This window comes from Trachurus trachurus (genome assembly GCF_905171665.1).
Source record: "Trachurus trachurus genome assembly, chromosome: 21".
In the NCBI taxonomy this organism is placed as follows: domain Eukaryota; kingdom Metazoa; phylum Chordata; class Actinopteri; order Carangiformes; family Carangidae; genus Trachurus; species Trachurus trachurus.
In genome coordinates, this window is record NC_139899.1 from 26,367,529 (window position 1) to 26,394,956 (window position 27,428).

General features: G+C 40.8%; 1 protein-coding gene across 5 annotated transcripts in view; it reads right to left on the reverse strand.

Moving 5' to 3' along the window:
- The window catches only part of kalrna (kalirin RhoGEF kinase a), a gene marked incomplete at its 5' end in the record, with an annotated part of 198,281 nt that overhangs the window by 37,401 nt on the left and 133,452 nt on the right, over nt 1-27,428 (reverse strand). For all 5 annotated transcript variants that reach the window (XM_083997143.1, XM_083997144.1, XM_083997142.1 and 2 more), the window contains 2 exons: nt 23,268-23,435; nt 23,585-23,663. In XM_083997143.1, coding sequence (XP_083853269.1) covers nt 23,268-23,435; nt 23,585-23,663 — 247 coding nt within the window. The remainder of the gene's footprint in view (nt 1-23,267; nt 23,436-23,584; nt 23,664-27,428) is intronic.

The window sequence follows — 27,428 nt, forward strand, 5'->3', positions numbered from 1 at the left end:
AAGTCTGGTTGGTATTGTTTTATGATATTTGTCTGTTAGAAAAGTTAATGGTGCAAAATTTGAGACATTGTTCATCTGGTCTCATTCTTTATTATTATTATTTTTTTATCTTATTCTCTTCTCTGGAATTATGTTTTTCTTCTTGCTGGCATTTGTTTGTGTGGCCTTCATCTAAGTGCATATAGCTATGTCATTGGTCAGTGACATATGGACAGAGTTGAACATTAATTGATTGTTTAGGGCGGAGTGTTTTGTTGAATATTGTTTAAATTTTGCTCCTAAATACTATTCCTGTTGTATCATATGAAACATATTTTAATGTTTATTTAACAGGGACGATACATACAACATTGCCACCCACAGAAAATGTGAAAATGTGATGCATATAAGACATTTACTGTACTGTAGCTTCAGCTAATTTGCAGTCTTTGTCCCCGGTCAGGCTTCAGAATAGAATAAAATATACTGAACACAATAAATGCAATGATACAAATACAGTGGTTAATACGGTGAATAGGTACAGTACCATGAATAAATGAAAATATTTATTTTTGTTCGTGCCTCTGTTAAGGAGTTGTATGTCACTTTTTTTCCAAGACAAATAAAGAAAAAAAAATATATTTTTTATTAAAATCCAATTTTGACTCCTAATAACTGATCTCTGTCATGTAGCTCCAGGTTTTTCAGGCACATGTGCTTCTATTAATTTACATCCTGGCACGACAGCGTCATGTTTACAGCCTCGGTAAGTGTCAAGAGCTCTGTGACATCCAGACGAGTCTATTAATGAAACACTGAAATCTGTTGTGCAGCTGCTCTCATGTCACACGCGCCTCGTCTAATAACACTGTCAAATCAGACACATGTATGTTCCCATGTGGGAGATTACATGATTACATCCCCCCTCCTCCTCCTCCTCCTCCCTCGGCACTAAATCGTGTGCAGCTCTCAAGAAGCGCCGGGTTTACAGGACGACAGAGTGATTTTTCATTCAACCCCAGTGAAGCAAAAGATGAAAAATTTGATAACAATTGCTTCCTGTTTCCTGGAGCTCGTCAAACGCGTGAAAATGTCGACGCTGAGATCCAATCACGTTATGAGGGATTACAGATACGAAACCTGTCGATAGACTGAACCGATTACACTGAAGAGAAGAGAAGAGCAGCAAAGCCTGAAACAACACAACTGACCCTGTGTGTGTGTGTGTGTGTGAGAGAGAGAGACACACACACACAGCAGTCATGTGTCAGGAGTGTGGTGCATCAGCTGCACTCACACACGGCTGGGAGCGATGGGCTGTGGCCAGTGTGAGGTCGCTTGGATGTATGTGTGCACTTCACACAGGAAATGAAAGGTCAGAGGTCAACGAGATCTCCTGAGGAGCTCTGCTCAACTTCTCTTCCTGTTCAAACCTCCTCCTCCTCCTCCTCTTCCTCCTCCCCTTCCTCTCTGATCTGACCATTTTTTAAAATTTTTATTTTGCACGAACATATCATTTAAAATAGTATGAATAATCATTATAATTGGGATGTGCAAAGGGGAGGTATGGTTTATATGAAAACCTCACCCAAGAAGAACATATTCAAAAACCGAATTTGTTACAAGTAAAGACAAGAAAATAGGGAATAATTAAATGATAACGAAAAATAAGTAGAAAAGTAAGTGATTATACAGTAAATATAGGATGAATCCTTGCACACAAACGTCTGTTGCCGAGCAGCAGAAACTAAGGAACATGTGATATTTAGTTATTTCTGTGATCGTGTTCCTCACACAAACATTAAAACCACTTTCACTTCCTAGATCAGCAGCCAGAGCAGGTCCAAGGTCAGCAGCACCAACGGGCACGAAGACCAGCGTTCATCTGAACTCTCTCTACATACACATACTGAATTAAGTCAGTTCTGTATTGCAGCATGGGTTTGTATTTGGTTATAAAAGAGTCTCATATTAATGTGGATGAATCTACGTTACCAACACTTGTTTTTTGATAACTATATACTTTTGTTATTTTGTTATTATTAGTTGTCCACTCGCCCAGCATTTCCTAGTTTTGGTTTCTCGGACGCTGCCTGGCGGGTCATGGGAATAACGCCGCCGGATCGCTAGTTGGCATCGTTTATGGTCGGAACTACGACGGTATCTGATCGTCTTCGAACCTCCCACTTTCGTTCTAGATCAATGAAAACATTCTTGGCAAATGCTTTCGCTTTCATCCGCTTTCGTCCATCTACATGGGGAATCTAGTGTGAAAACACTTTGCTTTCCAAAACTCCTCATTGTCCCTTTAAAAAGATATATGATTGCAAGGCCTTTGAAAGAATATGGAAACCATTCCTTGATTATATTAACGTAAACATTTCTACTATAATAACAAGAGAGAGATTTGTATATAAAAAAAAACTGTAGGCCTATTACTTTTCTTTATTTAGCTCCTGGAACTGATCTTTCTGTTTGTGTTTTTGGTTTGTGTGTTGTCCTGTCTTGCGTATGTTGGTTTACTCATAAAAATGAATACGCATAATAATAAAAAAAAAGATAAATGATCGCATTCAAGCAATATTGTGCTGTTTGTGTCTGTGTGACCTTTTCCTCCGTCTTCTGACTCCCACACTGTTCCCTCCACGTTGTGCAGCGCTGTGTGTTAATGAGTGTGTGTCAGTGGTGGCGGCTGTAGCTGTTATCATCAGACTCTTGTCAGCAGCGAGCTGAAGATAAAACTCTGTTCACAGCAGCAGCCGAGGTCACACACACACAAACACACACAGAGAGAGCTACTGACCGACCTGCCTGCGTTTCTGTTTCTCTCCCTCGACATGAGACACAAAGTCATCACATAAACAAACGGGACAAAACTAAAAACACGGCAGCGTCACTGTGCTTTTTGTCTGAATAGATGAAAACTTCCCCAACGAGGTCGTAAAGTGGAGATAACGCAAATGAATCCTGTTTTTTATCCAATTTTTTTTTTTAAATAGAAGAAAAGAAAGAAAAAAAAAGAAAAACCTACATACAAAATGGGCATACAGCACCTGACCATTGTTGAATGAAGTAAATGAAGTAAGAAAAGGAAAGACAGAGGCTACTGTATATGAGGATATATACAATAAGCAAAGTAGCCCAGTGCCTTCTGTCTCATAATACCGCTCATAACCAGAAAAAGCTATTTATCTCATTTTACAAACAAAACTGAAACTGGGTACAAATCCACCTTAGATAGATGACCGCCAGTCGATCACATGATCTCTCTCCACAAATGTGTTTATTAATTACTCTGTTGCTTTTCAGGAATGTCTGTAATGTCGGTTCCTGTTAATGCGACAGTGTAAAAAAACTAAAAAACTAAAAACAACTAAAATCCCACCAGCTCCTGATGAGATAAAAACTGGAGAAAGTCTTTTATTTGCTCTTGCACTCGTCAGCTTCATGGAGAATATTCATCAGTTCAATAAAGGGCAAAGATCTGCAGTAATAACCGACTAATAATTTACGACTGCCTCCGTTTAAACTCTGAACTCTGAACTCCCTGAACTCAGTCGACTTACTCCTCCTCCGTCAGCTCTCCACCTCTGTTTCTCCTTCACATCTGTCTGTCGTCACTCTCTCCTTCTGTTCCAGTGGTTTCTCCCTGGAGAGCTATTGAAGGAGCGCAGCCATGTGTTCTTAAACATGTCATAGGTCACCTGTTCACCTGTCTGTGTGTGTGTGTGTGCAGCAGAGGCAGTGGTCGTCACTGAGTGGCCTTGACAGCTGACCGACCACAGAAACTCATTAAGGACCAGAGTGCACACACACACATACACACACACACACACACACACACACACACACACACACACACACACACACACACACACACACACACACACACACACACACACACACACACACACACACACACACACACACACACACACACACACACACACAGCTGACTGACAAGACGTCATCGCTTTAACTTCTCCCCCTCCAGAGAAACACACACACATACAGTACACAAACACACACACTGAGCTTCAAGGTTCAGACTTGATGGAACAAACAGCGGCCTGACAACAACAACACAATAACAACACACACTGAGCAGCGTGCCGTCGTCCTGCAGCCACTCAGGTGTCACTGTGAAGGTTCAGGGAGGAATCTTGAACGCCACACGTCACTTTATCATTCCTGTTCAGTGTCCATACAGCTGCATCTGGCCAGGAAGTTCACTTTGCATATTTTTAAATCATTAGCACACAAATATTTTACTACTGACGAAGCACTTCTGACCTGTGAGGCGTCGTTTTGTTAAATGAATGTTACTATTTTTGCAATTACCAACATTTTAGAGGAGCTTCATGTTCACTTTTATCAACGTACTACTAGTAGTGAACATTTCAAAGAAGTGTTGAAATAACAACATGTGAGGCCTCTACAGCTGTTTGTTGGGAATGATCGTGGATGCAGCTGATTTCAAACTAGATGACGAGTTTCAATCCACATTTTAATCCTTGATTCGATCACACACACACGAGAGGATTCAGCCACAGACCTGCTGTGGTGTGTTGCTACCTCGGCCCTGAAATCAACCAGTGCACAGCTAGTGTTGCTTTCGTCAACGAACCTTTATCAAGCGACGAAAACGAGACGAGATGTAACGTAAATAGTGGCCATGTGACAATAACTATAATGAAATATATAACGCAATATTGTTGATGAATAAAAACCAGACTGAATGTCTCTTCATTTTCGTTGACCAAAATGAGACGAGACAAAATAACGTTGTAATGTTTAGTCGCGTTACTTATTATTTTGCAGTATTTCTGTTTCCTAGGCAGCGACATCACTTCCTCATTCTCCACTCGTGGCACTTTTTAGAAGATGCAGCTGTGGTGGGTTAGTGTTAACCACAAGTAAAGCAGTTAAGTAGTTAAAAACAAAATATAGTGTGTGGGAACTGAACATAAATATGTTGAGGAGCATCTTCCATGTCTGGAATGGATGTTTTCTTGAGTCTATAAGGTAACAATAATATAATAACAAGATAACCATGTTTGAGTTGTAAAATGGGTTTCACTAAAAGAAAAATATGGTTTCGTCTATAGTCACTATACTAGGTAATCATTACTACACTATATTGACTGGGTTAAACAGAATTACATTACTAGAAAGAGATTAAAATCATTGACTAAAACTAGACTAAAATGCTCAGACTTTTAGTCGACTGAAACTTAACTAGACAAAAAAAGACAGTTTGACACAAAGACTTGACTAAAGCTAAAATTAAAACAGGCCGCCAAAAAACAACACTATGCACAACCAAACTATAAATAATCAGCATCTGTAGTCATCAACCAGAATAAACTGTGACCTCATGGTGTGTGTTTGTCAGCAGAAAAAACACATTCCAGCGTTACTGATAAGACGAGTCGGAAACGAGGAAACTAAATTCAGATATGCAAGTTATTTCTCCTGACGGGAACTTCTCCAGGTGTTGATGATGATGATGATGATGATAAAACACGACAGTCAACATTTTAACAACTCTCATCATCACACTCAACTCCTGACTGGAGATATACTTCAAGTTCCTATTAAGTAGTAAATGTTATGTCTGTGTATTGTAAAGAGTAATAGTCACTAACAGGAGAGAGAGAGAGAGAGAGAGAGCGGCAGAAACTCCGGGTGACAGTGAACACAACAGACGACTGTTACACTGACGGCCAAAGTCAGGTGAGACCGAACAAGGAGGCTTTTGTTCTGCAGCCGACAGAAAAGACAGACGGTCTACTGTTAAAATCCACATCACTCACTATCTTTAATCACACACAGACTCACACACACACACACACTGAGACTCTCACACACACACACTGAGACAGACACACACACACATGAAATCCAGTGTGCGGACACTAAACCAGAAGGTCTGAATGCAACAGAACAGAGTTTCTGCTCTCTCTTCTCTTTCTTTCTCACACACTCGCTTGGTTTCATTCTGTAATTACACTACACACACACACACACACACACACACACACACACACACACATTTTGGCTATGAATGGCTCTATTGACAAGAGAGTAGTGAAACTGAGGCCCACGCACACACACACTAGATCATCTCTCCTCTTTGAATACCTGACTTCCTGTTTTGTTCTCGTTTGGCCGAAACCTTTTAGACTTTGCTGCTGGGACTTTATCTGCCCTGACCTCCGAACCAGGCAGGGAATCGAACCTGCCGCCGGCCGGCCGGTCGGTCCGCTGCTGTCGGTGTCTAACCCGTCTTTCAGTTCAGTTTCCTGCTCTAGTATTTGTAAATAATATGCGAGTGAGTCTACTGTACTGTATGCCGTCGTTGTTGTGTTTCCCTCTGACCGACTTCTCCTCCACACATCACACTTTTTGTCAATGACATCAAGAGACACTAATCTGGGAAGATGACATTCCTCTCATACCTCCCTTCCTCCCTCCCTCTCTCCTTTTCTCCCCCTCCCTCCCTCCCTCTGTCTGGTGCTTTACATATTTGACAATGTGCACAGCCACAAAAATTATGCAAATACAATTACCTGACAATGTGGCAGTGGCACAATAATGATAAGATCTTTTTTTTTTTTTTTTTATCATATAAGAAACGATAACACAGGCTTTAAATCATGTGATTACACTTTTTCCAGCAGAGGGAAGTTATAAATTATTTGCAAACTCACTTGTTTTTAAGGTTATGGCAATAATTTCATATCAAACTTGACTTCAGATGTACAATCTTATTTTACTGAAACTATGATCAGCTTGTGCTCCATGTAAATGAACTTCTAATTTATTCCAAGTCCATTTTCTTTTTTTCTTTCTTTCTCTACTTTGTCTTTTCTTCTTCATCTTACAGTTTGATTCGAGCTTTGTTTGCAGTGCGGATGAAAAACATCCTTGATACAGATAAATTCGGCTTTAACTGAGTCTTCAGAGCAAGACAACATAATAATATAAGTAGGTATTTCATTAATTAATTAATTAAACCTTTAATTTACCAAGTTGCCTTGAGATTAGATCTCTTTTGTGAGGGCGACCTGGCCAAGAGGCTGAACTGGTGCACACAACACTAATAAAAACAACTGACATAACAATACAAACATTTCATCATTCAAGAATAGCAGGTGCACATTTCTAGTTTATTTCTAGTTAGTTGATGTTTTAGAGAGAAGGAGCCTTGAATTCAGCCAAGGAAATAAGATTAGACAGGTCACATGGCAGCACAACATACTGTATATACTGATGTGTTCATATAGACCGGCAGCTCTGACTATAAACTGTTAGACTGTATATCAACAGCGATGGTAGTAGAATTAGTATCAGTGGTGCAGATCCTCCCTTTTCCTTTAAAACACATATCATCTCACTCAGATCACTTCTTGTCATCTTCGGCCACAACATCGTAACCAGAAGCAGCGTCACGACATTCTCATGAACCAGTCACTCTGAGTGTTTGTCATATTTTGCAGAAACGCGCCTCCTCCACTGCTTAAATTCAGCTGCATGACATCAAACTGGACTCAGATCAGAGTCTACGGAGGATAAGTCTCCTGTTACAGCTACACACATCCTGCTCTGACGCCACTTAGCCCACATCACACTCACGTTTCCTGTGCACAGTGACTTGAACATCCATGTGGTTTGAGTTTTTACATGCAAACTTGGCTTCATTCTCTATATTTACCTCCTATTCAGAGTCAGTGCGTTTATTCATGAGTCACATTCTGAGGAAAAGCTGCTCTCAGAGTTTGGCGATGACAAAAAACTCTTTAGGTCAAGAAGATGACGCTTTGGGACGATACTGTTAAGTTGGAAATCACTCCTCTTCGTGGGAACGCGGGGAAGCAACTGGAAATATAATTAGAAATGCCTCTTAACTGGAACTGAGAGATGTTGCAAATGGGATAATTGAAAATGTAGAGCAACAAATTGCGAAATTAGGGCTGCTTTGTTTTTGTTTTTATTTCTGGAGGGAATGGAAATGTAGAAAATCTCTGTATCTAAGGAAAAAGTGTGATACAATACAACACTGTTTCTATTCACTCATCAAGTCCAGCAGCAGCGCCTGTTATTATTTAATGTACTGTACAGAAGCTTTCGTTAATAATAATAATAATTAGGTAGGTAATGAGGCACAGAAAGAAAACAGTCAAATTCAAAGATGGATTTAAACTAAGGAGGGTAAAAACCTAAATAAAGGTTGTGTTACTAATACGTGCACCTGTCACTGTGTCCACACATTCAAATTAAATGTATTAAAATGTTGGATCTAAATAAACCAGAGCTGCAGATCAGATCAGACCGAACACACACACACACACACTGCTGAAGGACGGCAGCCAAGACTCAGCTCCATTATCTCTGCTGCCAGACTGTGTGTGTGTGTGTGTCTGAGTGTGTGTGTGTGTGTGTGCCTCAGGGTCAGAGTAGTTTCCTGCCCATCTTCAGGTTTAATGGGTAATGGACGGGATGAAGGATCACTTTACACCCCCAATTACTCAGTCACTCTGTGTGTGTGTGTGTGAGAGTGAGGAAGTGCCTCTGTATGTATATGTGTGTGTGTGTTTCAGTGGAAAAACATGCAATATCAACAATAACACTAACAGCAACCAACAACAACAAATGGCTTTGCCCTTTCCTGAAGGCAGTGAATGCACCACTGAGTTTATGTTAGTGTATATACAGTTGTGCTGCACAGATACTGAATCAGCGTAACCAGCTCAGCTCCAGGCTACCAACTGTGACGTCATGTTTATGTAGAAACTGTTTCACTCACTTTATGTTCAAACAAATAAAAAGGAAACTTGGAAATACGATGGTGGGAAACATTTGATTCTGCAAAATCATCTGAAACGTACCTCACTTTTATCAATGGGACAATTTAAATCCATAACTACATCTTATTTTACCTCTAACCGCTCCTGCTTTTTACTACACTTATGTTTCAGCTATTTATCCTTGTCACCTTTAACTTCTGGTATTCTGTTATGCTTATGTATGTTTCAAATGTTTTGTGTTTGTGTAGTACTGTAACTATCACAAATACTGGTTAAAACTGCTAAAATAAAAATAATAGCTGTCTGTGGTTCGATATGGGCTGAGGCAATAATTTTGAAAAATAGCTTGTAGCAACATATTGAAAAAAAATTTAAATTTGTGAACTGAACTTTGAACTAGGAAAGGCAAGGCAAGGCAAGGCAATTTTATTTGTATAGCCCGTTTCTAACCCTTTTAACAGTTTAGATGGCATCATAACAACATCCTCTGCCCTTAGACCCTGAGGAAAACTCCATGGAAAACCCTTTTACCTACAAAAATTGGAAAAACCTCAGGGTGAGCAACAGAGGAGGGATCCCTCACCCAGGACGGACAGACGTGCAATAGATGTTGAACTAGTTAATGTAGAAAATGATGAACTTTCCCAACACTGATGAAAACAATCACTTTCTCAAACTCAGATTAAACAAGACTCTGTGGGTTCGCCCTCTTTTCATTAGATTGGAATAGAAAATAAAAACTGTATTAATGTGCTTAAGTTGTTCAGTGAAAGCACATGTGCAGGAGTGTGTATGTGTGTGTGTGTGTGCTGCTGCTCCACAGGAAGACTAACACCAGGGAGACAGGGAGACCTGAGGAGCGATGACATCCCAGTGTGTCACTCAGGTGTGTCCTCTTGTTGGGAGTCGTGGATCAACTCTGGATTAATTTTTGGGAAGCGAGTTCCAGCAGGTCGACAGAAACTCTGCAGGTTCATCACCATGAAACCAGAGGAACCAGTTCAGCTGCGTTGTGTGTATGTGTGTGTTAGCAGCTCTGTGCTTCACACAAGGCTAAAGTCCACTGTGTGTGTTCCTGTGTGTGTGTCCAGAGAGCTCAGTTAACCTTTAGCTAACCTGCAACACACACACACACACCTTACAGTACATGTGTTGTTAAAGCTGCAGTGCACGGCCGGCCGCTGCCCTCAGCCTGCAGGTCATCTACCGCTGCAGCTCCGTCTGAACACCAGAGAGCTGCTGCTGCTGCTCAACACAATAATAAAACCACTGGCTACTTACTGCACATTGATTGGTCTGCAGCGTGGACGACGTGTAACTGAGAAGAAGATAAGAAGAAGAAGGAGGGAGTAATGGCAGCTCTCTTCACTCAGACAGATCTCAGATTTTCACCCAAATAAATCACAATCTAAAGTTCATTTTTGGCAAATAAATGAATCTTATCACTGTAGGAATTTAAAGTTTTTGTGCAAACAAGACAAAACAAGAAACACTACACAGCTGTGGTTGTGAGAGATATGTGTATGTGTGCACATCTGGAAATCCTAACACTGTTTCTTTAGGATGAAGCCACAGCTGCTTCATGGAGACAAAAAACCTGGAAAAGTCTGATCCAGGACCATCCACCATTATTCTACGACAGTAAAACAACCAAATCAATTATTTATCTGAATCGACTGTTGCTAAAAAAAACAAAAAAAAAACAGAAACAAAACAATCCAAAGAATTTCATGTATTTGAGTCGGACTATTTTCAGCAACAACTTTCTGCTGCCAGTCTGGAGCAGAGAGACGTTCAGTTCACCTGCTGCACATCAGGGAACAACAACACACAAACAGAAGAAACTGAGGATTTATTTTCCTGAAACTAATACGGATCTATTAATTAAATTTCTTTCTAATTTCTATAAAGAAATTAGAAAGAAATTTAAAAAAAAGGATCTATTAATTAAAACAGATAAATCACAGACCTGTCGTCAGTGAACCTCACAGCCCGACTGTAACTTTAATACCTTTATTTGGACAACTGTTACAGTACAGGTCTTTTTAATTGTGCTATATAAATAAAAGTGAACTTCAACTTTTACTGTTCTTATTGTCAAATCCAACCTGACCCTGACCTGAATGCGTTTTCTTTTCTGATTCATATCTCTACCTTTAACTGAACATGCCCACTGCACCCGACCTACAAACAACAGAGACCAGAGCTGAGTCCAAAGTCTGGACCTGGTTTGATTCTGGTCCAGTTCACCTGAGCGTCGTTTACACACTTTGCACCGTTGCTGCACCTACAGGCGTAAAAGAAAACAGTTCCAGCTATAACAACCCCAGTAAAAAAAAAAAAAAAAGCAGCACATCTAAATGTTGTGTTGAAAGATGATAGATACATATTAAAAATTATGTTAGTAGCCTGTAAAAAGGCAATTACATGAAAATGGTACAAGACAGACCCACCATCACAGGAAGATTGGATGAAAGTTATGGACGAAATACATATTATGGAACAACTGACTTATAAAATAAGGACTCAAGAGGATATACACTGTAAAAGAAAAACAATAAAAAAGAAAGTACCAAAAAAAAGCAGCACATCTTGTCAGATGAACCTGCTGCTGTAGCTACACACCCAAACTCACACGTATAGACACATACACAAACACCATGTGCAGCGGCCGAGAGAAAATACAGGAAATCTGATTGCTCAATCCGACACAGAGACGAAGAGAGAGATACTGTCCTCTTCTCTGTGAATGTCTTTCACTTTTCAACTTTCAACACCCCCCCTCCTCTTCCCCTCCTCTTCCCCCCTCTCCCTCCTCTCCTCTCTCTCTGTGACACTAAAGTTCCTGTTTTATGATTCATTTTCAATTCAAATCAGTTTCCACTGGCACCGACACACACACACATAACACACATAACAACAGAATAAGAGCAATTTAAAAGAACCACAGGAATCTCCCTGACACTGTCTCGGTCACACACACACAGACTTACTTGCACACACTAACACACACTTTGACACTTGCACACACACACACACACACACACTAACACACACTTGCACACACACACACACACACACACACTAACACACACTTGCACACACACACACACACACACACGCCTCTCATACAGAATGCTGCCCGTCTCTAGAAACCTGTTCCCTGCTTCATTCCTCAGCACAAATCATACACATCCTGACTCGTTAGGCATGAAACACTGACACACAGGCAGCGCACACACATGTCACAAGTCACAAAAACACACATTCATGAACACCTGCACACAGACACACACACACACACATCTGGTCCCACCTGTACCGTTGTAGCAGCAGCAGCAGCAGCGAGCGAGGATCCATCCACAGCAACGCCGGCCTCGCTTCATCCTCGCTCACACACACATCCTACACCTCGCACTCCTTCCTCTTCCTCTCTTGCTGTACTTCTCACACACACATACACACACGTACACACACACAGACACACACAACACTGTCTAACTGGCTGGTGAGTGTCTGTCTTGACTGACTGACTGACTGGGTTAGGGTGTGTGTGCAGCCAGACCTTCAAGTCCACACTGCTGAGATTCAACAGAGAGAGAGAGGGAGGGAGGGAAACAAATGAGGAGGAGGAGGAGGAGGAGGAGGAGGAGCCTACACACACACACACACACACACACACACAACACACACACACACACACACACACTTGTCTTTCTCATAGTTGTTGCACTCCCTCTTTCCCTCCCTCCCTCCTCCTCACTCTCTCACGTATTCACTTCACTTCTCTAGAGCTGAAGTCAGTGTTAATTATGGTGGAGCTCCTTCTCCCATTGTGGAGCGCAGGGACCCAGCAGTGTGTGTGTGGTTTGATGTGTGTGTGGTTTGATGTGTGTGTGTGTGTGTGTGTGACAAGGGGAGAAGTGACAGAGGGAATGTGCGTCTTAAGCTCTTTTCAAGAACCAACTTTGGCAACTTTTGCATCTCATTTCATCTCTGTGTGTGTGTGTGTTGACGTATCAGCTTTTTGCCTTTCAAACTCCTGCTCCTGTTTTTAGCTCTATTCAAATAAGGCAGAGTCGTTAGTTACTATGGCTGAGTCATGACGATGCTGCTGCTGCAGGACAGTTGGACAATAATGTTATAGACTACTGTATGAACAGTTGTTGAGCTTATTATGTGATGGAATAACTTCACTGTTTCGTCTCACTCTCATCGTTTTGTTTTCAGTTGCAGACGACTGTGATGAACCGTCCTGTCCAGGCAAAGTTACAGTACAGGGACAGGAATAACATTTCAGTGTTTAATATGTTGTTGTGTTGCATATTAAGCTGATTCGCACTGACTAAATAGTAAATGTGGTGGTGAATGGAGAGATCAACGCACCACTGGTCCTCTCTCCTGGCAGCCCGTCACTCAACATCATTTTCTTTACATTAGTTTAAAGAGGAACTACTGTATGCAGGATTTTTACCTTATTAGTTAAACAGCTTTGGAGTAATTGTGATGGTTTAACAAATGACTTGTAACTTGTTCCAGTTCTCTGCCTTCCACCTAGTGTCTCTTGTAAGATCAGAGCCACCTGTAATCTCTTATTTATGACAGAGAAGACTACACAAATATATATGTACATTGTAACGTGTATATGATATATAACGTTATCCACCGCTCTAGTGATTGATTTCTCGGCGGCTTTGTTAAAAACAAATGCACATGGTCGAGAGGAGGGTTGGTAAAACAGAGGAACTTGTATAGTTCTCCTTTAAAATATGTAATTTTGTTTTCTTAATGGTTGCTTTTATGTTATTCTCTCTTCTGTTCCACAACATTTACTGTCTGTCCTGAGGAATCCCACCTCCTCCTGAAATCAAAACAATACGGAGAAGGTCATTTCAGCTACAGACATTTATCTTATTCCACTACTTTTCAAGTATAACTTTCTTTATTTAAAAAAAATAAAAATATATAATAATATCATAGCTCAAACCAGAGCTGGACCAGGCTGGTTCACCTGGCTGTAAGGAGGACATCTACTCAATCAGGCCAATGCTCAGCATCTAAAGGACCAGTGGACTGTAAAAACTCTCCCCTTGTGCGTGCGTGTATTTGTGTGTGTGTGTGTGTGTGCACCTTTCTGAGCACTGCAGCAGCAGCAGGTAAAGACAACACACGTGCACTTAGCCTAGATAAAGTGCTTCCAGCAGCTCTGTTTCCCTGCAGTGTCCCATTTTATACACGGTGCAGGAACTACAGGAGAAATCTGAAATCTCTCTGCAGCTACAACTTCACACTGACGGAGCAGCAACGACTTCAGTCTCACATTATAACGACTAAACAGGTCTATTGAAGACAATTACACTCTGGTAACACGACAACAAACATGGTTAACAAAGAAGATAAACAACTAAAACACTGCACAGTATAAACTCAGATATAAACTGTATGAAAACAACGATTAAAGTCCAAATAAAAGGAAAGTTTCATCTGTTTCAGTGACTTCGAAATCTCCATTGTGACTGATTCTCAGTAAACTTTAGAGGCTCGGTGTCTTCACAGTCTTTCACAGAGGACAAGGAGACCTACTTTACAGAGCAGTCACAAGACTCAAGACACACACGCACACACACACACACACACCCGCTCACACACACACACACAGAGAGGAGACAGGGCAGACACAGGAAAAGAGGCTGAAGCCGAACCAACCAGGCAGAAGTTTATATCCAGTTCATTTAATTAGCAGCGACTCTGTAGGGTTAATTAACCGTTTGACTCATTCATTAACAAATACAGAACGGTTCATTAAATAACCATCAGCCTGCAGTCGTGTCACTGTGGAGGAAGCAGACACCGGCTCGGCCCAGTTCTGGACCCAGACCAGACACAACAGACACCATGAACTGGGAAACGCACAATGCTTTGTATATTTGTGAAGGTGAATTTGAGCCACAGAGTGAATTTGTCCTTTTGTCCCTGAATGAAACATGTCATGAGGACAGGACAGTGGTTTCCTGTCTGTTTGTGGAGATGTTAATGAAATGCCTTCATGGTTTCACAGATAATTCATAAACTGGCAGCGAGCCAACCAGAACCAAGAAGAGATTTTCGAAGAGGCCTTACAGTATGCTCCGGCCTGCTGATGCAACAAGTAAAACAAATGGCTGTGAAGACTGGAATAAGTGTTAATGATGAATCTGCAACTCTTTAATTCCTCTGATATGGCCTGAAACCTATAGCGACACTGGATTTTTATGAATGCAGCCCTTTAAATCGTCTCTGCTGCTTCTTCTACACCAGAAACTCTGCAGCTTGTGCAACTTTTCCCCCTCCCCATCCATCTAATTTGATCTTTTTCTCACAACCGGTTCAGGTGATTTATCTTTTATGTATTTACAGATGTTACTGGTTCAAATTTGCGGACTTCACGCGTGGTCCACGCGAGACGGCACAAGACTCATGCATTTTTTTTCTTTGGCGAGACAAGAGGTTTTAATGAAAAGCCTCAATGTGCCAAAACAACCGCCAGGTGGCATCTGTGAGAACGGAGGACGACAGGCGGATGACTCAGTGATCTGTGCAGTAATCCACAGCTTAAACTCTAGGCTATTAAACTAGAACTAACTACTGTATACACTGCCTAAATCACAGAAACTATTGTAATATGATAAAGCCTGTCTTGCTTTATGACTTGATGATTATGTATCACATATCGCCGCGATTAGGAGTGGCGCTGTTCATGATACAGAATACAAGAGGATGAAAGGAGAACTAGCTGCAGACAGTAAATAATATAGTAGCCTAGTTTTTCAATGACAAAATGTAACGACGGCAGCTACAGTAGACTATAGCCCACGTCTCACTCTCTTTTTTCGGTCATCTGTCTCGTCATCTCCAAAATGTGTTTTTAAAATGAGCCAACTACAGTACTGTGCAGTAGTGCCGCAGATTTCTCACTCCGCACCTTGTTTGAGAGTGCAGCTGGATGATTTCTTGTGAATGAACGGGTCTGTGTCACTTTGGGGCTGGGCGATAAAACATAGGATAAATAACTTTCCCTCGATAGAAGACGCGGCCGATACAAAGTGACACCGTCAGCCATGCAGCCGGCCTGGACTTTTTATTTTTAATTATGAAGGATCATCTGCGCAAGGCAAAGATGATAGCATCAACAAAACACGGCGTAACACACGCGGCTGTATGGGACAGGCTTTTATTTAATTCAGAACAAACCGCTTAGCAAAAATGGAAAATATAGTCTATAATAATTGATTGATCTGTTGTTTGGCCACTGTTTGAAAATAACCCGAATTATGAGCAAATAATCTGATCCAGAACAGCAGTCATAATCAGACTTCTTCTAAATAAACCTAAACATTAAATAACTGGGTCAGGTCGGACCATGGGGTTATTTTTTCTCTTCTTCTTCACAGGAGAAGAGGAGGTGCGCTGCGCTCACGGACGCGTTGATGTTTTGTGATTTATCTGCTGCCTTGACTCTGCCCTTTATACATGTGCGTTCAGATTAACAATAAGACAAGCCATGGTTGAGTTTATTGAGTTTTAGCTGCTCAATCTCATTGTTTCAAAGAAAAGGGATTGATTTTTATAACGAAATGAAACGAAAACAATATTATATTGATACATTGTTGTAAAAAAAATCCAAAAGAAACGAAAATGAACTAAAGAAAATAACTTTCACACACACACATTAAAACAGTGCGATTGGTTGAAAGCTGATAATTAGCCATGTGCTTATAAGCTGATTGGCCGAAACCAAGAACAAAGCCGCGTGAATGGCCAATCGCCATGTGTTAACATTTCCATATTCCGCACATTCTGTGACAAACTGTAAACTGTTTTCTTGTCTGTAACAACATCTATTGCACGTCTGTCCGTCCTGGGTGAGGGATCCCTCCTCTGTTGCTCACCCTGAGGTTTCTCCTGTTTTTCCCTGTTAAAAGGGTTTCCATTGAGTTTTTCCTCAGTCGATGTGAGGGTCTAAGGACAGAGGATGTTGCTACGATGCCATGTGAAGCCCTTTGAGACAAACTGTTTGTAAAAACGGGCTATACAAATAAAATTGCCTTGCCTTGCCTTGCCTTAACGGCCGACATGTAAATCAGCTGTTTCGATGGGCGTTATATGAATAGAGATGTTAATGTGGTACTTTGCACATAGCCTCCTCTTCTCCTGTGAAGAAGAAGAGAAAAAATAACCCCATGGTCCGACCTGACCCAGTTATTTAATGTTTAGGTTTATTTAGAAGAAGTCTGATTATGACTGCTGTTCTGGATCAGATTATTTGCTCATAATTCGGGTTATTTTCAAACAGTGGCCAAACAACAGATCAATTAATTATTATAGACTATATTTTCCATTTTTGCTAAGCGGTTTGTTCTGAATTAAATAAAAGCCTGTCCCATACAGCCGCGTGTGTTACGCCGTGTTTTGTTGATGCTATCATCTTTGCCTTGCGTAGATGATCCTTCATAATTAAAAATAAAAAGTCCAGGCCGGCTGCATGGCTGACGGTGTCACTTTGTATCGGCCGCGTCTTCTATCGAGGGAAAGTTATTTATCCTATGTTTTATCGCCCAGCCCCAAAGTGACACAGACCCGTTCATTCACAAGAAATCATCCAGCTGCACTCTCAAACAAGGTGCGGAGTGAGAAATCTGCGGCACTACTGCACAGTACTGTAGTTGGCTCATTTTAAAAACACATTTTGGAGATGACGAGACAGATGACCGAAAAAAGAGAGTGAGACGTGGGCTATAGTCTACTGTAGCTGCCGTCGTTACATTTTGTCATTGAAAAACGAGGCTACTATATTATTTACTGTCTGCAGCTAGTTCTCCTTTCATCCTCTTGTATTCTGTATCATGAACAGCGCCACTCCTAATCGCGGCTATCAGGCTGTCAGCATTGTCCCCAAAACGTCTGAGCAGTATTTAGTACGGTGCTGCCACCTAGAGGAAAACAGTTGTGGTGAAAAGTCACGCGATCACGCGATCCTGCAGTGCAGGACAAACCCCGCAAATTTGAACCAGTAACATCTGTATATCTGTTGAGGTTTGTTGTTCAGGGAATCTTAAGTCATATTTTTGGTCATTTTTACATTTTATTTAAAGGGATAGTTCAACATTTTGGCAAATTGGCTCATTGCCATAATCCCTATAGTCCCTATAGTCTAGTATAGTCCCTATAGTAGGTTCGTTACCTTTAATTGTCGGTGCAAGCTATTTTTCGAACGGCGGAGCAGAGCCGTGAGCTGCTCAGAGCTACGCTACGGAGGCTCATGGGATTTCTAGGTTTCCCTCATCAAATACACAATCCAACAACTCCAAAACGCTCTGGTGAACAAGTTGTGACCTGCACATTCACCACGCTATGAGATAATAACAGAATGTTATGAGACAAAGTTGTTTTCGAGGTAAATACAGAGACTGCTTGATGAAAAACTGTCCCTGAAGGCAACGTGCATCAGCGGTTTTGCATGAATTTACCTCTAAAACAACTCTGTCTGGTAACGTTCTGTTATTATCTCATAGTGTGGTGAATGTGCAGGTCACAACTTGTCCACCAGAGCGTTTTGGAGTTGTTGGATTATGTATTTGATGAGTTTGATGAGGGAAACCAAGAAATCCCATGAGCCTCCGTAGCGTAGCTCTGAGCAGCTCACGGCTCTGCTCCGCCGTTCTAAAAATAGCTTGCACCGACAATTAAAGGTAACGAACGTACTGCTATGACTATAGGGAAGATCACTAACGTCTGATTCATTTCAAAAGGCCATGTTTGATTTCTGTGATATTCTCATGGATATATTTTATAACTAATGATGAATTAGAACATTAAACGGACAACATGTTTTGATGACAGACAGATCTGAGGTGAGGGTCTGTCTTTAATGTCTCAATACAACATATTGAAACATGAAGGTAGAAATTATATTATAGTTATTATCCAATAACATGTTACTAGAGTTAGTAGAAGTCAAGCTGATAAGTCGGACAAGTCACACACAGTGACGCAGCACTGTGTGGTTGAATATCTAGATCGCCTCAGCATTTCCTGAACAACGTGTGTGTGTGTGTATGTGTGTGTGCGCGCGCTTGGGGTGCGGTTGTGTGTTTATTTCCATGTGTAGCAGTCGCAGATGTCCGATTTGCATGTCTCTACAAAAAACACAAAACATCCTTCTCATCACGGAGAGCAGGAAGGACACCGTGGCTGCATCAGGCAAATCAGCTGATCTGGTGCTGCTGTGTGTGTGTGTGTGTGTGTGTGTGTGTGTGTGTGTGTGTGTGTGTGTGTGTGTGTGTGTGTGTGTGTGTGTGTGTGTGTGTGTAACAGAGAGAGGATGAGACTACAGTAGAGAGAGATCAACCCCCCCCCCCCCCCCCCCCCCCCACACACAAACACACACACACAAAGCGCCTCCGTTACAATTATAACCCGTAGCAAGACAAAAAGTGTAAACTGGGTCTCAGTAGGTCAGTTACACAAGGAAAGTGTGTGTGAGGGTGGGAGGAACTTTTTTTAGGTTTGGTATCAGAGACAACATTGGTAAGACGCATGTGTGTGTGTGTGTGCGTGTGTGTGTGTGTGTGTGTGTGTACATTTAGTAAAAAGCTGTATTGATCTACTGTATATTTGAATGATCCGATATAAATTCTTACATTTCAAGATCAATCGTCTGCACTGAACATGATGTGAACGTGGAGGTAAAACATCCTGAGCTCTGCCTGGTTGTTGGAGAGATGTGAAGCTGTGTGTGTGTGTGTGTGTGTTGACAGTTTGTGAAGCTGTGTGTGTGTGTGTTAACAGTGTGTGAAGCTGTGTGTGCTCCATCCAGTCCGTCTCTCATGCTAACGCTAGCCAACAGCTGTCTGCAGACATCTGTCCACACCACCGACAGAGCAGATGAATCAGACGCATCCTCTCAGTGTGTGTCCTCCTGTCTGTGCTCTGTGACCATCACTGTGGACGTCATGACGTAGCATCTGCTACTGACAGTCCATGTGTGTGTGTGACAGCATCATCGTTATTACGACAACGCCCTGGAGCAGAATCCATATTATAACTAAAAACACTGATGTGTCATGTTTGAATAACTTTTACATGACTAAATAACTATGAAATGTGTTTAAAGTCTGATTAAGGCTTTTATTTTGAAGGAAACAAAGTTGGTCACTTGCTACTGACAGTCCGTGTGTGACATCATCATCGTTACTCTGGAGCAGCAGAATTCATATCGTAACAGAAAACACTGAATAATTTGAATAGTTTGAATAATTTTAACTACTAAATATTTGTGTTTAGAGTCTTTGTGTTTTATTTTGAAGGAAACAAAGTTGGTCATTTGCTACTGACAGCATCATCGTTAGGGTTAGACAACGACGCCCTGGAGCAGAATTCATATCGTAACTTAAGTGAAAACACTGATGTGTCATGTTTGAATAACTTTTACATTACTAAATAACTATGAAATGTGTTTAGAGTTTGATTACGGCTTTTATTTTGAAGGAAACAGTGTTGGTCACTTACATAATACAGAAGAAACTTCTCAGGATAAATTCTGAGAAACACTTTCTGGAACATTTAGCGTTTTTTTCCTTTTTTATCTGATGTAACTGAATCATCCTAGAAAACAAACGGTAAATAAATTGATCCCTGACTCTGTAAATCAGTGTGAAGTGGAATCGGATCAGGAGCTCTGGTCCAGGATCGACCCTGCGATCAATGAGCGTCCTTGTTGCTTCAGTCTGCAGCGTAACACACACACACACACACACACACAATGATTCTGGGTGTCGATAAGTAAATGAGTAATAATGATCAAATATATGACACACGGAGCGGAGCGCCCTCTGTAGGACAGAACAGGAACTCTCCCATCTGTGTGTGTGTGTGAAGCGGTAACCACAGCAACTGCACTATTTGTCATTTCATTTTCTTCATTGCGACTCATGTTCTGGTTGTGTGTGTGTACAGCGGTAACTGTGGTTACTTACTGTGCTGAAAGACTGAAGTAGCGCCGACTCATTCACACTCCCTGAACAACAATACAACACACACACTCACTAGTTTAGTCAATAGTGACCTAATGTTAGCAGTAAGCTTATCAATCATCTGGGTTAGGCTGAGTCACCAGCTGCACTAAGGTAACCTACACCAACTAGACTATTATGGGATTATTAGTAGAAAGCTTTTGCACATTTATAAACTTTCCTACACTTACTTTTTTTTTTAGAAAAGCTGAAAATGTTCTGATTAGAAGTCAAACCCAGGGGAAAAACTAAATGAAATATATCAAATGGAACAATAAAACACTCCCTGAGGAGTCCCTATTTACATTTTGAATCCAAACTATATTATGAATCTTATACTTTATATTCTATTTTTGTTTTATCTTATTTTGTTTTACTTTATTTCATTTTATTTTAGTTTTATCTTAATGTTTTTTCATTTGTTGTGTCATAATTGTTATCATGTCCCTAAAGGCACTGCACTACGTTGCATTGAAAATGAGGAAAACAGCAGATAATATGATGAATATGATTCTGTATGTACGATTTTTTAATGAAACTAAAATAAAAACTATGTTAAAAAAAAACAAAAAACACAGGTCAAACCCATGTTTCTCCATAGGAAAATGTATCTACTCTCATTAATCAACACAATATACTCAGTCTTTTTTTCTTTTTTTTTCCTGTTGTGATGGAGGAAGCATCTGAAGGTTACTGCAGACGGTCACCTTCCATTTAACCCAGTTGTTTAACATATATAAAGTCCTACTTGCTCTATAAATACTGCACATATATAGAAGAGGATCATTTACAACATGTATTTTTAGGAGCTGGAGTCTGGAGGGATTTTATGGATAAAAGCAGGACGGGTTTCTATATCTGTAGATTGTAGTGGCCACATCTCACCAACAGAGGTCAGTACAGATCAGACCAGGTGCATGATGCAGGTGAGAGGCAGCGTCTCTACTTCTGTCAGACTGAGAGTAAAGTCACAGTGCAGATGATAAAACTACAGGAATTATGTCATTTGAGTGGTTAAATCTGACATTTTATAAACTTTCTGCACGTCTTTGTTCAGGAGCGTCTCTGTAATTTTAGGAAATATATCACAGCTGGACGTGGAGGTCTGGCTTCCCTCACTGTATAAAAGATTGAAATCCTTCCAATTAGGCCACTTTGTACCACTTTGAACTGGAAACTCTCCACACTTTGAATTAGAGCAGCTGTGTGAGCGTATATGAGCGTGTGTGTGATTGTGTGTCTTCTAACCAACACTGGGTTTTCAAATGTACGCTATGCAGCAGGAAGACAAAGACTTCAGTTCACTGTCTCCAGCCCTAAGATTTGATTTCATTCATCACTTTAAGTGTGAAACTTTGTTGATTTCAGGTTGTGTGCAGCCTCTCCACTCGCGGTATCCTGTTTATTCTGTTTGTGCAGCCGGAGCCAAGTGGAGCAAGATTATTAAGCGCTATTGACTGGAACAAGATCAAGCCGCCGTGGCTGAACCTCTGGAGTGACAACCAGTTTGTCACACTCGGTAAACGCCATCTATGTTTACAGACGATGCACCGTGGAGAACATGGTGAGCCAGAGCCAGAGCAGGAAAAAAACTGACCAGGATGTTAAATATTAAATACAGTACCTGCTATTTTTCCCCTATTCCATTTATATAATTTCTCTCACAATGCACCGTATACATAAAAGTCTTAAAGTTAGAATCTCTCCAGTCAGTACAGCAGTTCAAAATGCTCATCTCAGATCTGGTTTCACTGGATTGTAACTGTTTGAATTGTAGCTGATTATGATTGTTCACTTTTCTTGATTACTGTATCTTCCTAATATTTTCTTTTATGTAAACTCTCTGTTCTTCTTTGTTGTATTTGTTGTTTCTCTCGACACCATTGTAAATGAGGACTTCTCAATGGTCTTCGAGATTATATAAAGGTTAAAAAACAATATATTTTTAATTTTACTTTTCTTATTTTTGTTTTTTTTTTTATCTTAAAAGGAATAGTTAAACATTTTGGCAAATTGGCCCATTGCCATTATCCCTATAGTCATAGCAGTAGGTTTGTTACCTTTAATTGTCGGTGCAAGCTATTTTTAGAACAGCGGTGCAGAGCCGTGACCGAGGCTAATGGGATTTCTTGGTTTCCCTCATCAAACTCATCAAATACACAATCCAACAACTCCAAAACGCTCTGGTGGACAAGTTGTGACCTGCACATTCACTACGCTATGAGATAATAATGGAAAGTTACGAAACAGAGTTGCTTTAGAGGCAAATACAGAGACTGCTTGCAGAAAAACTGCTCCCGACGGGAACGCGTATCAGCGGTTTTGCATGAATTTACCTCAAAAACAACTCCGCCAAAAAATGTTGAACTATCCCTTTAAAGCCACACAGTAGGCAGCAGGCTGGTGATTTCAGGTTTGTTCGTCCTACCTTTACCGGAGCCGAAGAAACAGTCCATCTCCACGCTGGAGCGCGAGTGGGACACGCAGAGGGCCGAGCTGGGGACGTGCCCCTCCTGTGGCGGGCTGCGGTCGGTGGTCCGGACCAGACACCAGCCGGGACGCTCGCTCGGCCGCTCCAACAGCTCAACCGTCTGACCTGGAGAGAGAGAGACAAGGAGCGAGGAACAGACAGCTTTCTTAACACTGTGTAAACATACTGTAAGACGATCTCATCTGACGCCAGGCAGCCTCTTCCATGGAAGAACACAAAGTAAACTGCTGGTGAAGGGAGGGAGTTCCTCTCACCTGTGCTGACGGACATCTCCGTGCTGCATCCTGCTGTGAAGTCCTGCAGGACGACCGTCAACTCACAACCTCCAGAGAGCTGCAGAAAGAAGCGGAAGACACATTTCATGAGTTTTCTCATCTTAAACTGAAAACAATGCGTTACAAAAAGAATAGAAGAATAGAATAGAAGCTTTATTGTCATTGTAAAAGAAAATACAACGAAATTGCCAGTGGCCTCTGTGTCGACAAAAAAGGCACGGCATGTTAAATAAACAACTTTTAGTGATACTACTACTTCTATAATTTAATTTCTTACATAATTTACATTTCAGATGTGAACACTGCTGTAAATCCACCTGATGACAAACAGGACAGAAACTTAATCCTGCCCCCCGAGTCAGGACCGACACTGTTTACACAATAAACAGGGAATATTTCCACACAGAACAACCATCGGTGCATAACTAAACATGCACTTGATGTTTATTATGAAGCTGTGAACCCGTCGTCACAGGGTGGTGAACAGGTTCATACGGTTTAACACCTGAACTTTTTAACGGTTCAGGTAACTTAGTAAACTTTACCTTTCAGATTAAAAAAAAATGTGACAAAAGGCCCAGCAGCTGCTTTTTAGTGTTTGCAGAGTTAAATATTTTTGCAGGTTCAGGGTGTGTTTATGTATTCATGACTTTACTTTGGTTATGCAACAAATACTGAACCTCAAATGCAGAAAAACAGCCAAACTAAACATGAATAAGCACGAACAAAAAACCCTTATTTGGTCCCAAACATCAACCGAACATAATATAAAAATTCCTTCTGAATAATTTCTTAACGTTGAAATGACTCAACTCCACCAGAGAAACAACAATATATGTCTGTATATATGTATTCATCTCTTTTTCGTCACTTTTGACTTTAAATATGTCTCTGTTTGACTGAGTGTGGACAGTGCGGTTGTCAGTATCATCAGCTGGACAGTTTTCTAGAGTTAATGATTGGCAGATGATAAGCAGAGGATAAAACCTGGAGGCGTTAGTTAGTGGGTCAGTGTTTACGGTACAGGGCTGACTGTAGACTGCTTCGTCATGACGGCTTAATGAGGCCGTTATATAAAGAGCAAATCGAAATGCAGACACACAGACTCGTTATAGTAATATAAGTGATGTCATCCTGCTCAGGTGTGTCAACCTTCAGTCATGATGATAAACTGAAAAAAGACAGTAACACATTTTAAAATTCAGCCGAGTTTCAGCCAGAACGCCTTGATGAAACCTGACGTGTGTATCGTATAAACACAAAGTCAGCTGACGGCCTGTTGATACTTGACTGTGGAGTGTAACAACTAGTGAAGCCAGACGTATCAGCACATCATCTGAATCCGTCCGGGGTTGTTTCGTTTCGTTTCGTTACTGCAGAGCTGGGGTTTTGCTCATCTACAGTACTTGGAGCCGTTGCAGCAGCTTCATGATGAAGCCCTAGGGATGTCCAATTACTTGTTTTCACTATTAATTGTGGTATTAAACGCCACAATTTAATTCATCGTAAAGATTCCTAAACACCGTCACTTTCCAAAATAGATCATGCTGGAAACACAGAGGCAGATGTGCACCAAAGTAAAGGTAAATGTAAGAAATACTGGTCAATTTACCTAACATAGGCTACAAGTGGTAGGAATTTAAATGTTAGCCTTTCATTTGTGATAAAAACAAACAATCAAAATAAACTTAAACATTTGGTATAGATGACAATTAATGATTTGAATATTAAACACTTCCACTGGAGGATTAATAACTGGTTATATATTAATAGTAGCTACTTAACTCATTGAGTGCCAGCCCTTTTATAAAATGGTGAGTGCCATGTGCCAGCATTTCGGGGCATTTTGAGTAATATTTCAAGAGCCAGAGAATATTTTGTACTATGACTCTGAAAACACCAAATAGCTCAAAGGAAAGAGGAGACTCTCTGTTTAACTAGGGAAAAAACATTTGTTTGTACCTTGTTCCATTCTTGATTTATCTTAAGTTGAATAGAGCCTGGTTGCACCGAAAAGACATCTGAAAATGTCATTTCACATGTTTTTTCATTGTACAAACCCCCCCCCCCTAAAAAACAACAAGTAGGAGTCCTTATCTGCAGAGTGAGCCTGCCCTCTCCTACCCACCCCCTTCACTCTCTCCTAATAATCGTGATCATCGTAACACCGTGATTATTTCTCTGACAATAATCGTACAAAGAAAACCTATAACCGTGACATCCCTAGTTCACACACTTATCTGACAAAAAAACTACTGGAAACACAAAAAATAAGGTGTTATAGTATCTATAATATATATTAAAAATGAGATAAATCTGTGGCTCCAGGATGTAAACGATCCTCAGCTCCTCCCTCTCTGACCTGACCTCCATCTGCCTCGTCTGCTCCACTTGCATCATCTTGGAAAATGTCAGGAGTGTGTGTGTGTGTGTGTCTGTGTGCGTTTGTAAGCAAACACTCTCCGCTAAGGCTAAAGATCTCCTAGCAACAAGAACCCCTGTTTCTATAAAAGGTACAGGTGACTTTATACCCGACAGATGGCTCTGCACACACACACACACACACACACACACTAACGGCCCTGCAGCTCCTACACAGGTGTTTTCACTTAATCTGGCTGATTAGTTCTCTGCTCAGGCTCAAGGTGCAACTAACTACGCCTGAAAAAAACACAGAGACGTCATCAAACCGCTGCTAATAAAAGTATCGCTCGCTCCGTTTCTCGGTGCAGGTGTGACGCTCGCTACAGTATACGGCGTAGGCGTGGGCGCAGAGAAGCACATGACGCAGCAGCACGAAGCAGCAGATTTCTAGAGAGGCAGCAGGAAGTGGAGACGCTGCAGTGATCTTTAATCTTTCCACAGGTTTTACAGCTCCACAGGTTTTCTAGGAGTGGACAGGATGAGACCGGTAACTAGAGGGTCTCTGCATGTCAACGACAATATCTGACATCACTGTTGAGATCTTTATTGATCCTCGAAGACTGCTGTTACCCTCATTTTCAATGTCGTCGAGTTAACAAGCACTAAAAACACCGACAATGATTACAAACAAACCAATATATACATTTGATAGAGAAGAAAGTCATTTAAAACTATTAAAATTAGAAACACAGTGATCTGAGATTAAGGCCTTAAACTCTGTAAGTGAAGGAAGTGCGTCCAACTTCAGGCAGTTTTACCAATATTTGTACAAACTCAAGGAACTTTGAGTAGTAGCAGATAAGATGTAAGTGGGTCAGTGACAAAAAAGAGTTGGCAAGATGCGCAATTCAGAAATATCTTTTAAAATTTGTCTTAAAAACATGGATCAGATGTGTTAAAATGTACATTTAATTTGTATTCATGTTGGTTTTATGTCTTTTGAAATGAAATTGGAACCATTTTTAGCAAAAGTCAGACTGAAAACTCTGAAAATGTCAAATGGTGTCATCACAAAAGAATGACAAATATTAGATATTTTACCCACCTACAGTGGATTTAAGTGTACTGAAAGGTATAATGTGTAAAAGAAAATACTTTCTGCTGTATTTCTATATTCAAATTTTAATTAATTTGGCAATACTGAGCAGGATATATCCTAAAACACCCCTTTTTGCTAAATAATGTGACAAATGATTAAAAATTTGCTAAGAAACAGTGAATTACACGTATTCCACATTTGAGTCCAGATCTACTTTCCTGTATATAGTCAGATTTTATGAAAAAATTGGGTTGCATCATGTTATTGACCCAAGTACCTAAGTTCGACTCCAATAAGTTTACAATATGGTAGTACAGTAATCTGCCTAGAGGGGCCTTGAAAATATATACAGTAAAAGCC